This window comes from Pagrus pagrus (genome assembly GCF_965226575.1).
Source record: "Pagrus pagrus genome assembly, chromosome: 2".
In the NCBI taxonomy this organism is placed as follows: domain Eukaryota; kingdom Metazoa; phylum Chordata; class Actinopteri; order Spariformes; family Sparidae; genus Pagrus; species Pagrus pagrus.
The window spans coordinates 21,139,510-21,155,988 of NC_140186.1; the positions used below are offsets into that span (position 1 = coordinate 21,139,510).

The 16,479-nt window shown below is 39.7% G+C and overlaps 1 protein-coding gene across 2 annotated transcripts; it reads left to right on the forward strand.

Moving 5' to 3' along the window:
- The first annotated feature begins 2,826 nt into the window (after positions 1-2,826).
- Positions 2,827-16,450, forward strand: LOC311272445 (centrosomal protein of 95 kDa-like). Of its 2 annotated transcripts, none has more exons than XM_084378853.1 (21): positions 2,827-3,020; positions 3,757-3,885; positions 4,965-5,072; positions 5,311-5,421; positions 6,443-6,563; positions 7,922-8,040; positions 8,325-8,530; positions 9,558-9,606; positions 9,866-9,933; positions 10,148-10,335; positions 10,453-10,579; positions 10,708-10,825; positions 11,045-11,250; positions 11,387-11,482; positions 11,868-12,018; positions 13,531-13,700; positions 13,827-13,901; positions 14,176-14,328; positions 14,676-14,822; positions 14,906-14,977; positions 15,480-16,450. In XM_084378853.1, exons 1-21 carry the CDS (start codon positions 2,996-2,998, stop codon positions 15,654-15,656), a joined length of 2,616 nt encoding a protein of 871 aa, XP_084234979.1. In that variant the 5' UTR covers positions 2,827-2,995; the 3' UTR covers positions 15,657-16,450. The 2 variants fall into 2 exon arrangements, with proteins under 2 accessions (XP_084234979.1, XP_084234980.1); XM_084378854.1 differs by having other exon boundaries at positions 11,045-11,214.
- Positions 16,451-16,479: the final 29 nt, after the last annotated feature.

The following is a 16,479-nucleotide window of genomic DNA, read 5'->3' on the forward strand; positions in this document are numbered from 1 at the left end:
TAGTTACTTCTAACTCACACAAAATTGCACTTTTTTTTTTTACGGGAGTCTGGAGTGTATTTCTACAGGCAACAAAGAAGTTACCTATATTGGCTACTATTTTCTATTTGTAAAATCTGACATTCTGTCTTCTTTCATAAATTTAGTGATCAAATCTCAAATGTGTCTTGAGGCCTTAACACCTGTACTAAGAGATGTCAACTTTTGATCAGATCTCTCTGGAAGGATCTTAATGCTAGGGGCTCAAAGTTCAAGATTCCAGTTAAACCACAAATACGCCACATGTGAGCCAAGAAAATAATGTTTTAAAAAAAAAAAAAATAGGATAACCATTTTGTTGCTCCTGTCCTTATCATCCATTATCTAATCAGAGTATTTTTTGATACAAATGTAAGCCTTTGTCCTTCATGTTAATTTGTGATGATGGTGGGGCATGTGTGTGGTCATTACATAAAATGCACAATATCAGTACACAGTGTTTCAACATTGCAGCTCTTTGTGTATTGGTTTAAAACAACCATGTCTTAAGTTCTGCCTGAAAGAAGTCGTGACAGACTGATTATCATCGCCCCTGGTGATCAGACAGCAGGACACCAGGTTAAAAGTTAAAAAATAAATAATCCACTAGAATGGTTAAAATATTAAAGAAAGACAAAGCACATATAAGGGACAAAAGGAGGTTAAGAATCAGTCAGTGTGACATTGATACCTATTAACTTTGCATCTGTGGACTCTGGCAAAAGGAAGAACAGGAAGAGGGAGCCACTTTAAAACATTCTAACCCCATATCACCTGTTGGGATTTATTTTTTTGTCTTTTGATGGCTTTATTTGTGTAGGACAGGCAAAGAGTGACAGGAAATGGGGAGAGTGGGGTGGGATTCAAACTTGTCGTTAAGCCACTGACAAGGCTGCTGTATTTGGAGTTCACTGTAAAAACACTAAAGCGTAGATTCATCTCATTTCAGCTTCCCTATTTCATGTTGTTGCTTATTTCTATTTATATATGTTCCTCATCTAAACAACAGTTTCACATCCAGCTTTGTTTCTGATGCTAGATGAGTATCAACAGGTTATTATCTGTCATGTACATCACATTTACTGTAGGCCTACTGGGCCGCTGTTTTATACCTTCTCTAACATCTTCAGCACTTTTTGTTGCTGTGTTGTTGTTGCTAAGAGAAAACTGCTTGCACACAAATGTATATCTGATAAGTGCAAGAGCTAGGTGTAGTTAGCCTTTAATTAGATATCCTGTATGTAGAGCTACAGTCATGATCTTATAATCTCACCTCTGCTTTAGGGAAATGGATGTTTATTGAGAAACTGTTCACACTATTACAGCTTTACCTGCTATATCTCTTCAGGCTTATTCAAATGGACCTCAAAGGGTTTTTATTTAATAAGTCAAGGGCAGTGGAGAAGGTGTAAATATATTATTGATGATGGCTGAATTCCTTTTCGCTGCTTTAGTTTCAGGGTATTGCTCATGCTCACTCACTGTCACACTGTCTTTACTTACTGGGACACTTATCAGAACACATATATTGTTAATGTTAGTAGTAACACCAATGTTTTTTTCCTACAATGACAAGTCAAAAAGGCCTGCTGAGCCACCATGTGTAGTTTGCTGTGTGCACTGTACAGCAATGAGAACTCCACATTTAATCCCTGAATATTGTGGTGTATGAGTTGTAGTAAAACTAATATAGAAGACAATGTGGAGGGGAAGTACAAATTTATGCTGGGCTAATGCAAATGAAAAATCCCCTCTCAAAGGATAACATTGAAACATAAATTTAATTTACCTTAAAGCTGAAAATAATTCTACACACTGTTTTCTTATTTACTCAAAAGAGTTAAAGGTTTTATTTGATAAAATTATCATCTATAGACAATAGATAAATGAATACAAAATTAGGGTGGAGGTAAGGAGTTCAGCAGGTGTTGCTCATCCTGGTGGTGTTGGGCTATAATATATTTGTAATACCCCTTAACCCTCTGGAGATGAACTGAGCAGTGGGTGTGAAGCTTTCCAGCCTTGATATTTTCTCAGGGTTGCCAAAGTTGGACCACCATTAGGTTCAATTTGGTCCTCCAGATGTGAAGAATAAAAAAAAAAAAAAGTAACATTTGTTGTGTTGTTTTATTTCTGTGAGGTACAAGTGCTCTTTGAATATGTAGGATCCATAATTATTATTTATTCATTGTAATCTGAGCACGGCGATTTACAGTGACCCTTTGCACAGGAAATCAGACAATTAAGGAAACTTGGGTTCCTAGCACCATTATGCATTAACAATACAGTACACATGTGCTTCCTTTCAGTTTTGGCAATCCAAGGGAAAAAAAGTTTGGGCACCATTGTATTATCTCTTGAGTTGATTGAAAAAAGAGTTCAGTAACTTTGATTAAAAAGCTGCAAAGAGAGAGAGGGAGACTGCAGTGTCTATACAGTTCTCACTTATTTGTATTTATATTTAAATCTACATTTTCTACTTTATCTTAAGCCATGTTTGTACCCATTAGTATATAAAGGGCTACATACATTTCAAAGAATAAATACACATTTCTTATTTTGTGTACGGGAGAGAGAGAGAGAGAGAGAGAATACAATCATTTTAAAATATATGTGGGTTTTAGCAAGGATAAAATAGCCATACATGCTGGGAGACCTTAGTATTTATAGCACACATCCAGTTGTGGTTGACGCTGTACACATTATTATTGCCTGCATTGCACACAGTGACCAGCAGAGGGCGGTACGCACCCATCAACGTGAACTTCCGGAAACAAAGAGCGAGCGTATCGTCCAATCAAACAAGACTTCAATTTTAAATAAGAGCCGATAGTTCCTTCTCCCTGGTACTGAAACCCACAACAACAAAACGGACCCACATTCTCAGGCCAGGCTCGGGGTTCCGGGTTATACGAGACCCTTTTGTTGCTATTTAGTGGATTTTGAGCTCCAGCCGCCTCTCGTCGACAGCTGTTTCATGGGAACCCAGGAGGGAGAGAGAGGTAAGACAGCCGATACTGCGCTCCTGTCCTGAGAAAGCTAACGACACGTAACGTTAATAGTGAACTGCTAACGTTAGCTGTTGTCGCTTTCCTGTTACCACAGCTTTTGACGTTAATTATACATTTTAGAGACACGTTTTAATTGAAGTATGACAGCTCACAGTACAACGTCCTCTTATCATGTTCCCGTTAGCAAGCACGCAGAATTAGCAACGTTAGCTAGCTACATTTGAGTTAACCGGTAAAGTTGTGTCACAACACGTTAGAGCTGACGTCAAGGTGGCAGGTAACTTAAGACACACGTTTGCTTGCTGTTTATTCTTCTCAAATCCATGGCCACCGGTATTACTTGTTAAAAGCGTAATGTATGTGATCCGGAGGGGTGGTCTGTAACAGTAGCTTGTGTAGTAGTGCAGTGTGTATGAGGGAGAGATGACTCCCCGCTCTCTAACTGAAGTTTGCCGCGGATGGGTATTCATGATTGAATTAACATTATCACACTGAGAGGAGGTACTGAAACTGACTTGTGAATGAATAGCAAGTGGATGTCACACTATGAGAACCCTAAATGTGAATTAATTCACGGTACAATGTCCCCTGACTGTATTCATTAAGTCAACATGCCAAAGATGCAAAATTTTGCTTGTTTAACTCTTTCACGACTCTCTGCCTGTATCACTCTATAGACATTTCCACTTAAGGACTTTACATGAACCATTTCCCTTCTTTTGTACAGATTGGGTAGATGTGGCAAATGATCTACTCAGCAAGTGTCACATAAACTTGAGGCTGAGGAAACTGACGGACTGTGATGCAAATGTTTTCATTTCCCTGTATGAGAACATCCTGGGGGAGAAAGTTCCAGGTAAGGAAACAAACTGGAGATCATACGAAAGTCATCCGCCGTATCCCTGCTGTCCATATTGTTGCTCTGCATGCTCTGTTTTTGTTTAACTTAATTATTATGTATTTTATTGTTGTTCTATATGTTTTATTTACAAATGAATATCTACCATTTCTTTAGTGGAGTCTCGAAGCAAAAGATTTTCAGACGAGTGTACTTGTAATTATTCATTAATATGCAGATTATTTCTCAATTAACCGATGAATTGTTTAGTTTATAGAATGTCCCCCCAAAAATTGTGAACAATGCTCATCACAAATATTATCCCAAAGTGTGACAGTAAATGAAGAGGCTTTCAGTTTTGAACAATTGGTTGGACAAAAAAAAGCTGTCAAAAATGACAAAGAAATGCAATCATTGCAGCTCCAGATTAGTCGATCAACAATAGCAACTACAGGCAACTACTTTAATGAGAAATGTATCTTTTAGATTATTTTTCAAGCAAAAATAATAAATATTCTGTAGTTTCAGCTTCTACCTTGTGATGATTGGCTGCTTTTCTTGTTTTATGAAATAATGAACTGAACATCTTAAGATTTCAAAGTCAGACAGATCAAAAACAAATGTTTTATTGTATGAGCAATAACAGCTTTTTAAAGTTTCATCACCAGACATTTATAGACTGCGTGGTTAATTAATCCATTCAGCAAATGATCAGTGAAAAATTGATTATGAAAATAGCCATTATTTTTAGCCCTAACAAGGTTGCTTAAACTTTAATCGTAGGGCCACAAATGCTGATGGTTAACAAGCTGTGAGGTTTTAGTTCAGAGTATGATCTCATGAGTGTGCTTAGTATGTCAGGAATGCTTCCTAAGACCATCAAACATGCCATCACAAGACTGTTAATGTCGCTGAGCCTTTTCCTGTACTTAACAGAGCAGGAAAGAGCTCAGCGACATTAACAGCCTCGTGATGGCATGTTTGTTAAGTGAAGTTCCAAAATGTTGCAGGAAGTCTGTGAACACATGTTTTTTTAAGTTTGTGATGTGTGCATTTCACTGATTCTGTGGTCCCATACGTGCTCTGTGTGTTCCTAGATTACATCGCAGCACCATGCAGTCAAGAAGATGACGTCCATAACGTTCAGTCTGTGATCGATTCCCTCTCTCTGGATTACCTTCAGATCAGTCTCTCACACATTACAGGTATAATAATTAACACATTGCTTGTGTAAGAGAAGGTAAACTTAACTTTCACTTGGACCAACTGGAGATGTTGGAAAATTTCTCCACCAAATCACTTTATTTTGGGCTTCATGGCCCAATTTCTTCACTTCCTGGGGGGGTTTGCTGAAACACGAGGGCAAAACAATCCCCCTTTTTTATTCAGCAGTAAAATTAATGAGTACCGAGTGTAATGCTGAGGATGGCTGTGTGTTCGCAGGAGAAAATGTTGTCAGAGGGGACAAAGAGTCTATCAACAACCTCCTGGAAATCTTTGATGGCCTCCTGGAATATCTCAAGGAGGAGATAAATGAGGAGTCACAGAATGGTGGTAGGCAGATTCATTAGTCACTTTTTCCTCATCAACTTTCCAGATATGCCTTTTATATTATTAGGTATTTGTGAAGATATAGATTTTGAACTGTACTTTTACACACACTATCTGTGTTTCATGTGACAAATTGGCCCATTCTCATGTTTAACCACATAATTTAAAGCTTCATCGTTTATCAAAACTGCCAGACAGATTTTTCAGGAAGATTTCTGCTTTAGTCACTCCAAAAGCCAGAATATTAGAGCAGTTTCCAGAGGGCCTGAATCCACTACTACTACTTCTTTTTTTTCTTTCTTTTTTTTACTGACTGAGACATAAGTGCTCATTGAGGTGATATTGCGTGTCTGTCCCTCACCGTGAACTGGACATAATGTGTCCTAAACCCAGTTTAAGACCAGCTGGTGCAGGACTGTATAGAGAACAGTCGGGCCTCTTCGTTGGGCAGAACTGAGCATGCCTTTGTGTCAGTGGGCCGTCCCTCATACTGCTGCCAAACACCAATTAGTAGTTAATGACTGTGTCTCCACAATGATGAGAGTTTCTAAAAGGCTTAATCAAACTTCCTGCATGTACAATAATGAAATTGGTAACGAGTACAATAGAAGCTAACAGTGGTCTGTTTGCTGTGAATACAGATCGTTGGGGCTGAAAGGTTCATTAATCTGAGCTGTGGTGACACTGTACAAGTTGTGCGTCTGCTGTTAGTACTTAGTTTAGTTAGTAGTTGCTGTACTGGTCCGAGTTTATGTCTGTGCTAAAAGCTACAAAATGGCTGTTTGTCCGACTTTTTTCGGCTGTGAGTCTTTTAGGTTTGTCTCTATCTTTTCAAACAGAGAATTGCAATTGATGAGTTCATATGATTTTGTTCCTCTTTAAATTCCACGGAGGTCATTTCATGTTGTAATCACAATTGTTGCTTTCTCTTTGTCACCAGTTCTGTTTTCTCATAATTCTTCTAAAGTTTTTTTTTTTTTGTCACTTCCTCTGGGTCATTTGTACTGTTCATGACTTTTTGCAGAGGATCTGAATGACAGTCCGAATGAGGATGCGCCTGGTGAAACCAAGGAGACGGCAAATTGCGATGCCACAGATAACAAGGCAGCTGAACTGGATGGAGCATCTTCGTCCTCCAGTGGAGAGTAAGATTTTCTACTAGATGCACTTCACATACTCTCCCAAAACTAAAAAACACATATTGGTCACATTGGAACTTTTTTTAATGTTGTAATCATGGTTATAACTTGGATGCTATCCTTTTAATTGCAGTGGTGATTTTGCAATTCTCTCCCCAGAGATCTTCTTGATAAAGTTTGATATTTTATTTATTTTTTTATTTCTGCTTAGGTTGTCACAGTTTGTGCCAGCTGTGCAGTTATTCTGTTAGTTCTAAACATGGTACTGTTGTGACTCCTTAAAATGTAAAAATCCACTAATTCCTGTGTACAAGAACATTTTCTTTGGGAAGACATGACAGACAACAGGTGTTTCCGATAGCAAAAGGCCATACGGTCATTTTTTTACTCCAGCTGGTTTAAGTCTGTGTCATATTTATTATTTTGAAAGTGGAGGACTGCACCAGAGTGTTTAAAACTTCACTGACAAAGCAATAATGGGGGAATGATATGTGATAAACGGTGTATGACAAATAAAACAGGAGACATCAGTCACACACCCATTGCTCTTTTATCATGAGAACACACCACATTGTAGAATGAATAGAAACCTCAAAATAAAAGAATACCAACTCTGCTTTCTTTCCCATAGACCAAAACAAATCAACCCGTTTGTTGACTATATCATTCAACTGTAGTGCAGGTCCGGCCTGTACATCCTGCTGGAACAACAGCTAGCCAGGCTAATTTCCCAGCAGGAGTGTAAATAGTAAAAAGGTGTGTTGAGGTGTGTGTCAAACACATTAACTCAGGAGTGACACAGGCTCCTGCAGCTGGGTGTGCTTCCAAATAACATTTTATTATTTGTTTGTATGGGTGTAGGTTGTGGCACTGCTGGTGTGCGAAGTCATACTATTAAAAGTGAATTTTTGAAAATATCTGTTAACATTTACATCTTGGAGGCACTTAAAGCAACTCTAATGTATAAATACATTTTGTATTGTGGTGGTGCTGTAAGTACCAGAAGGTCCACTGCTACAGCCTGTGTCTTTGTAGCTTTTGTGTAATCAGGGAGTCGACTCTTGCTGTGATTATTTCAACAATATGACGTTCCTGTGTACGAGGAAAACTGCGAGTTATTAACAACAACACTGTCACGACCCAGTCTTGGACATGGTTCAGATCTGGAAAACTCACAAAGTAGAATTTTTGACATGCAAGTGTATCGATGTTTAAGTCTTTAGCGGCAACTTATCGACATCTCACAGTTATTGTGAGGTTTGATGAATTCAGACCAAGTATATCAAATTAAACATCCATCATTTTAATATACAGCACTTTTTGTTAATAATATGTATTATTGCTGTTATTGTTTGTTTGTTTAGGTCCACAGTCCACTCCAGTAAACATTCCCTCCATTCCTGGAACGCCGAAGAGATCGGATCCACTAGTGAGCTCATTGGGTTGGGAGTCTCGGCACGCACATTCACAGCCAAACAAGAAGGTAAGATTGGAAATACAGCCCATCTTTACTTGTTCTTTACTGTGTTTGGGCCCGTCTGTCTTTTTTTAAAATTAATTAATTTTATCCACAATCGGACAACAAAGACACAGATTCCGATAATCAGTGTCTGCTCCATCACATCACGTTGCCTTCAACTTTCTTTCATCTTTTGATTCGTTTATTATTATTGAGCGACATAGATTTGAACGTATTACTGTAATAACTCTTTCAATAAATCCTCATGATTAATCTGTTGGGACTTGCTGCCCCTCCCTAAACCTCAGACACAGTCACCAACTCTGGTCCTGTGGATGCCAAGGACGCTCCACCGACTGAACCGCTGCACTCAGCCATCGCCCTGCATCCACCCAACCAGAGCAACACTCCCCAGAGGCTGGACACAGACCCACAGCCACCCAGCCAACCCTCCACAGCTGCTGGCCTCAGCCAAGGACAGGCAGAGGAGGAAGCTGTTCCTGTCACTACTGAGGTATCCTTATAATACAGCTTGATGATGTTCAAGCGTTTAATAGTCAATTTCCTTTTATTTGCACTGACTTTGAGGACATGCTAACTTGTTATCTTCAAGAGGCAATGAGGTATCTTACTACAGTGCCAGCAATGCAAGACTATCTCTTTCTGTTTTTACTCACACACTTGCACTTCCTATTTTAGTGATTTGAGGACAATACAGGAAGGACAAGTGTGCGCTGACTCATTAAGAAAATGGCAGAGGTGAACTTCAGTAATAAACTTACTTTTCAGTCTTCCTCAATATTATTCATAACAATACGAGAGTAAGAGTCACTTAAAAAACCTCTGAAGGGCTGGTTTCAATGAAAGTCTTTTGAATGTCAGCTATCGATTACATTGGAGGAAACACATTTCTATATATGGGATTGTTTTATGGGTCACCAACAACCCTGACCAACCATATTCTCAGTGTGACTAAACCTCCTCCTAAGATTTATAACTATTATTTAATGTACTCAAACCACCACCTACATCTTGTTAGATGGTAAAAGTAGATGTACAGGTACTTAAGTTTGTGTCCATACCCAGCTGAAGAGTTAAGTCTTCTTCAAAAAGATCTCCAAACATGGAAAGTACTGCCTTATTCAAGATGATGTGATGTTGTGATTTTATAATATTTTCCCCCTTTTATTGAGAATTTTTCCAAAGTAGAGTTTGGTGTTGGCTGCTGTCACAGTTTAACCCTGTGGCTCCTGTAACTGAGAGTTCACAACGACAACAACAGCCACCAAGCTCAATCCTACAGAACATTTCCCTCTTCTTTCTTTCGAGTGACTTGACCCATCACCAGTAATAAACGTTCTACAGGTCTTGTGTCTGCTGGTCTCTGGTGGCGATTTTAGAAAGTGAACTTTTATGAGCTGCAGACTATATCCATTAAACTGCCCCTCTGTAGTCAATGTTAATGGCGGCAACAACAACTGTTCTTTTCCTGCTTTTTTCCCCCTTTTTTAATTTCTCACTCGCTCATCCTTTTCACACAGACCTCTAAACCAGAAGCTGAGACAGTTACCAATGGACTACAGTCTCCTGGTGAGTAAAACAAATGTACCAGAATAAAATGTCAACTGCTTTAGCTATTTGATTTCTTTAAAAGCATCACAGATCATAGGGTTAAAAAAGTGGCGAGCACCTGATGGAATTAATAGTTGTAACTGACATTTGAGGTGGCAGTGGATCTCCAAATTATACTGTTTATCTGCTACGTCTGTGTGATTGCTAACAAGTGAAAATCCCCAAGCAGTGTGAAGTGTAACTTAGTTCTTCGGGTCATGTTTTGCTCAATTTCCAGCTGGGAGTGAGAAGTCTTTGTCCAGTCAGCAAAGAGCCAGGACAGAAGTGGAGGGGGAGGCACTAGAGGTAAGAGAACAACTTCACTTGTACCACTTTCACAGACACACTTGGTTTTAGTGGTGACAGGTAATGTTGTCATAATACTGGAATTTCTAACTTCAATACAATATACAGTATTTACCGGTTCCAGCTCGGATTGTTTGTGATGGAAACGTGACACCCTGGGGTGAAATACTTACTTTATGTTAATTAACTTGTTTCTCTTTCTGTCTAATCTCAGCCAACTAACGGGGGCCCCAGGAGGGTTTTATTCCGCACCCAGCCAGATGTGCTGTTCCTCACCCTGCAGGATGAGATGGCGGCCACAACCCCTTCTCCACCAGACACTGAAGAAGATGAGGAGGATCAGAGTTATTCGCGAAGACAACCGGAGAGAAGGAGGGGTCACAGGGAAAGGACAGGCCTCAGGTAAGACGTGTGGAGGTCCTGTTGGAAAGATTTCCACATAGAACTTATTTTATGCAGGGAAAAGGAACATTACTTTTTTCTTTTAATTTTTCTAACTGTCTAAATATCTCTGAGCAGCAGCAGGTTGGAGGAGGAAGGTTTTGAAGAGCCTCTCTCATATCGCAGACAGAGGAACAAGAAAGCAGAAGAGGAGCTACATCACATATCTGAGAAACTCTCACATCGACTTGAAGAACTTGATCAGGTGTGTGGATTTTGTATTTTAATCCTACCAGTGTGTCTGTTTTATTCAGGTTGGGTTAAAGTATGGTGTGACATTTTTCTGTTCTCCGTTTAATGTTTGTAACAATGTGCAATTTGTAATTCCTGTAGATGCTTAAACGAGTTCTGAGTGAAAGTGGAGAGTCCAGTGATGTCAAAGAAGAGGACAAGCAGTCCCACCACAGTGACAGCATCATGGAGTGTCGCAGGACCCCTAGACAACACACAGGTACACACATATTTTATGGCTACAACACAGTTGTGTCATATTGACATTATTTATAACAAAAGCACTGCACAAGTTTCAATTTTAATTTAAAGATCACATGATGTGACAGATTTTGGTCCTCCACGTGAGAATTTTATAAACATAACACAACAAAGATTTAATTAGTGCTTTGCATCAACACTGACAATTGTATTGAATTGTAAAATTTCCAATTTTCAGGAACACCCAACGCTGAATCCACCCAGCGAACTCGTTCCTTATCCCCCTCCCCTCCACGGGTCCGTCGCTCCCTGCAGGGACAGTTAGAAGACGCCATGGCAGAGGCCTTGAGTGTGGATGACGGGAGACAAACCAACCTCACAGCTCCTGGTCATTCACAGCGAGAGGAGGTACACCACAGACCGTCTCACAAGAAACATAGCAAGGTATTAACATAGTCATTGTGTTCTCTTTTCCTGTAAATGTAGCCTAAATAATATGTTGGAGAGATGAGTTTTATCTTCAATAAGAACATTAGAAATAAAATAAAAATGTTTAAATGATTAAATGAATCTCTTTCAGTTCCTGCAGAATAAGGCCTATGAAGAGGAGTTGAAAAGATATGAAGACAAAGAACGAGCAGAACTAGACAAGGCACGCCTCAAAGCCCAGGAAGCCGTAAGTCATTTTTTCGATGTCTTGTGTAGTCTGAGTACAATAAGGAAGCCTCTCAGCCCTCACCCTCTGTTTACTACATCACATCAATGTTTAGGACACTGATGTAGAGCTCTGTCAATGTCTCATATTCATTTAAGATTACAAGCTGTTGTGACTGTGTTGAATCCATTTTATTTCTGTACTAGAGCTACTGCTTAAAAGAAATGGTTTCAGTAGGTGGTGTTGTGTCTGCTCTGTTCTTGTTAATGGTTGCTCATTTAGCAATTTGTGAAAGCGCATCTGTTCAAAAAGAATGCAAACTTGGATGTATTTACAAAAAAATGTGGATACTCTCAATGCAGTATTCCTCCCAGTTTACTCACAGTGTGTGTGTATCTTTCTGTAGGAGCGACAGTACAGAGAGGCCATACTAGGGGATGTTTCCCAAGCAGCCAGACCATCGCCAGCTAGAACGAAGGCCCAGCACAGATCAGAAAGTAACAGACAAACCACACCAGGACGGAGGTCGCAGGAGTCCCCCAGGAAAGCTCACTCAAGTAGGTTAAATTATATTCACTACATGGACCGTTTAGTCATGTTTCGACATGCTGACATATAAGCCTGTATGTAGTAGTAGTGGAGTAATACATCCGTAGTGTGCTGCAGGATTATGACTAACTTTACAAAGATTATAATTTTTATAATATTTGTACTTAGATATTGTCATTACAGTATTTTGTCACAACTGGCAAGTAAATCTATGCTTATCTCCTCTGCTGTACTCCAACTGTGTTCCTTATTATAAAAGTAAATGTCCTTATTTTGGTCTGAAGCTATAACTCCACAGAAAACTTTACAGAATTGTCATCATCTAGCATCTCCTGCTGTGCAATAATGATCTACATTAAGGCACAGCTGACATTGGTTTTGTGCCCAAATTCAGATTCATGTAAGCCAGAGTTGGCACAGGTCTCATCAGGTCTCTGATGGGTCATGTGACACTGAGACGGAAGATTCAGAAACACTAATCTCATTAGGCTATGATGATTGAGCCTTGGCATTTACACACACCTTCTCCTTTGGCTAATGTTGCCTCCTCCATGGTTGCAGTGGATGCCTCAGGTGTATTTACCTGAAAGCCTGTGAATTAACATCAGTATGGTCAGTCAAAAGGATCTTTTTTAGTTGAGAGTTGGAATACTTCAAAAAAGATGTAGTCATTTTAAGTCATTTTAAACTAGGTTAAAAACATAAACTGTAATAGAATGGACTCTATTCTGACAACTCATACCATCAGCAGTCAATAGCAGCCTGACAAACATCAGAAACTTAATGAACCAAAATTGTTTTTCAAGCAGGCTCCATGAGGAATATACAGACAGAAAACTACATTGTTAATATTATAGTAACATATAGCATATCTGTTCTGTGAAACATAAATCCTTACTGCTATAATTTCCTCATAAAGTATTAATTAATAAATATGTATAAATAGAAATATATAAATTCCTCCTGCCTTATAAAATTGTATTTTTACTGGGCCTAATTTTAGGTGGCTTAAATATGTTTTACTGCCGACCCAGCAGGCAATACACTGACTAAGGACTAAGTACCTCATACAACCCTACATCAAAAAACCTAAACTAACCCTTTAAAAGAAGGCATTAATACATCTTGTTTAGATACTTGCCCACAGTCAGTACTTTGGTGAGTTATGGGCTTTAAGAGTAACAAAACTATTAAGCACCAGTGTAGTGAGCATCCTTACCTACTGTATGCACTCAGCCCTTAAAGCATCAGGCATCCACAAATTAACTTTTTCTATGCAACCATGGGAATGTTTGCATTAAGCTACTGCTGAAACCAGCATGTCTTCAGACAACTAAATCAACTGTCACATGACATGACAACACAAATATTAACAAATTCCTGTTTTTGTAACACACAATGTTCAATTTATCCAATTCCAATCCAAATCTATTCACAAGCAAAAAAGAAATAATTTAATATGAACGTAGTCTGATTAAACCGGTAATGTTCATGTTTGTGTCGCTGCTGTCTCTCTCCAGTGAAAGTAAAGGAGAATGACCTCCTCCCTGTGCTCCTTGAAGAGCTGCCCCACCTTCACATCTCCCCCCACGCCCTGGGTCAGATGTGGGAGCAGCAGATGCAGCAGGTGGACAGACTCCATGCCACGTCATCCTCCCATGGCCAGCGTCGCAGCAAACTCCCCAGCCAGGTAGGACAGTGCGGTCAAATGTATTGAGTGCCTGACTTAAACCTCTGTGCCCTTTATTATCTGGACTGTATGATTTGGTGGATGGAATTATAGATGAATATGAAAAAAGCATCACTTGTCTGCCAGGTGGAGGAAGCCCAGAGGAAACATGACCTGCTGGTGGAGATCCTCCGCAAAGACCAAGAGCACGGCAGGCGTCTGGTGAGCATCAACACAAACTCAGAAGATCCCTTCACATCTAGTAACATTAGCAATAACATCACATTGCATACATCCACCTGCAGACGGACCTCACCTAGCTGTTCTGGGTTGTTGTTTAAAACACACGGCATAAGATAAAAACCAAAAGTGTTTGTCAAGTCTGATTTTCAGCTTTTGTGCGCTCAAACACTTGCATGTGCACACTTTCAGGCAATGTTCCCTTTATAAATCACAATCCACCTGCCAGTTTCAAGCTAAAATGTTTATCTTCCAGAGGGACTTCAAAGAGCGTGTCCAGCAGCAGAAGTCGACCCAGAACAGACTGAGGGAACAGAGGCAGCAGATAGCGCGCGCCAAGAAGTACCACAGCGACTACCATGTCCAGCACCGAGCCCGTCTGATGAGGGCACGCACCAAGGAGGAGAGGGTGGGTAGCAATGACTTTATGCTCCAGTTCAGGGACTAAGGCCACGACTAATGTTTACTGACATTATTTATCTGTCTTTCTATAATTTTTCTTGTTTGATCTGACCAAAAGTTCAGGTCACAACCCAAATAGATGATATTTTCATTGACATTTAACAAAGAATCGAAGCAAATAATCACATTTTAGAAGCTGGAACCATGGACTTCAGGTAGTTGTCATGTCTTGTCACCCATCTCTTCCTAGTTGTTGATGATTTCAGTCAGATGTTAACTAATATTACTAAGTTTAAGATTAAAACACAGTCCATGTGATTATCTGGCATTAGTGTGGCTGTGTTTGTGTTTTAGATGTTTCGGCAACTGTTTGAGGAGGGTTTGGAGCTACAGAAAGTCCGGTTGAGAGAACAAAAAGCCTACGCCAGGGAGCAGCGACTGGAACATCAGAGACGGCACCAGGACCAGATCAAGTCCATGGAGAACTACTACAAAGACCAGGTAGGACACAAACACATGTACAGAGTGCCCTGTGTAAGAACAAGTAAAGAATTGGACTTCACAACATGCTTTCTCTCTTTCAGTTTTCACTACTAGCTGAAAAACTTGCACAAGAACGGCAGGACATCCAGGTTCGGAAAAAAGCTCAAGAAAAGGTAAAACCTTCACTTACTACTGCTGTTAATTTCACCCTAAAATGAAAGTTGAATCACTATCTAATAAGGAATAATATTTCCATTTCTGGAGCTTCACAACAAAACAGTGTCGCAACATTCTCCTAAACAACAAGTATATCAGGACCAACCCAAAAATAAACATACAATAGGTCCTTACAGCTCATCCAGTGTCCTGGAAGCCCTGAGTTCCCAAATTAATTTAAAAAAGACCTTATTTGCACCCTTTTTAAGCTGAAATCTTCGCTGTAGTTTCTGAGATAAAAGCACTGAGTGTACACTGTGAGAAGTGTGTGCATGAGAACTTGTCCTCCAAGGCAAACACATTTTTTTAATTCAATTATTTTCTAAAAATCTAAAAGCACTTGGTGCAGTTGTTACATAGATAGGTCCATCTTTGGTTTCAAACCACAGACAAAATGCACCTTGAGGCAGAATTGTCCAGATTTTTGTCCAGCACATTGACCGTTCCCGTTGTTTGCAGGCTCTGCTGAAGATGAAGCGAGAGCTGCGTTCCAGGATGGAGCGTGAGATTTGTGAACTGCAGAATATCATTGTCCAGAACGACGAGGACGACTACTTCCAGGATCTGGAGGTCCAGAGGCTGCGCAGTCGGGTCCAGATGGCTTCCTTCCAGTACAACACTAGCTATCTGCACTGACCTGAGAAGCAAGATGAAGGGCTGTTTTAAGCTCTGCTCGATTAAGGCTGGATTTACATCAGAGGAACATGCTGCAAAAATAATTGTTTTTGCCATTCTCTATTAAGGGTACAACATTCTGATGGCTGAGCAGTACAGTCTCTTCAGCATCTTCCTTCAGACATTTGCACAGGAAGTGGAAATTCATTGTAAGAACTTACACAAATCCTGATATTGATTATTAATGAACTGGACACACTCCGTCAATATGTAGCTGCTAGCTTATTTAGCTAACTCCTCCTCTCACCTCAGCTGCTATACCTGAACTTAATGACACCTTGGACCAAGTCCCCTTCTTCCATGGGTTTTAGTACTTGATACCTAAGAATGTTTTAAAGTGGCTCCCTCACTGTGCAGTCTTTGTGTGCTGATATTGTAGCAAGCAACTAGTAAAAATGTTCTTCCTTTTGCCAAAAAGAGACCACAGATGCAAAGTTAATAAGTATCAATGTCACACTGACTGATTCTTAACCTCCTTTTGTCCCTTATATGTGCTTTGTCTTTCTTTAATATTTTAACCATTCTAGTGGATTATTTATTTTTTAACTTTTGACCTGGTGTCCTGCTGTCTGATCACCAGGGGCGATGATAATCAGTCTGTCACGACTTCTTACAGCCAGAACTTAAGACATGGTCGTTTTAAACCAATACACAAAGAGCTGCAATGTTAAAACACTGTGTACTGATATTGTGCATTTTATGTAATGACCACACACATGCCCCGCCATCATCTATTAAATGTGTGGGCTCACTCATCTCCTGAAGTTTAAGGCTGATTGTAATA

What these genes read in the sequence shown, in the direction of transcription:
- LOC311272445 (XM_084378853.1), top strand. Translation starts at nt 2,996, where the DNA reads ATGGGAACCCAGGAGGGAGAGAGAG. An exon ending in ATTCACAGCCAAACAAGAAG is followed by an intron (nt 8,041 to 8,324) that starts GTAAGATTGGAA and finishes CCTAAACCTCAG; the next exon opens with ACACAGTCACCAACTCTGGT. An exon ending in AGGGAAAGGACAGGCCTCAG is followed by an intron (nt 10,336 to 10,452) that starts GTAAGACGTGTG and finishes ATCTCTGAGCAG; the next exon opens with CAGCAGGTTGGAGGAGGAAG.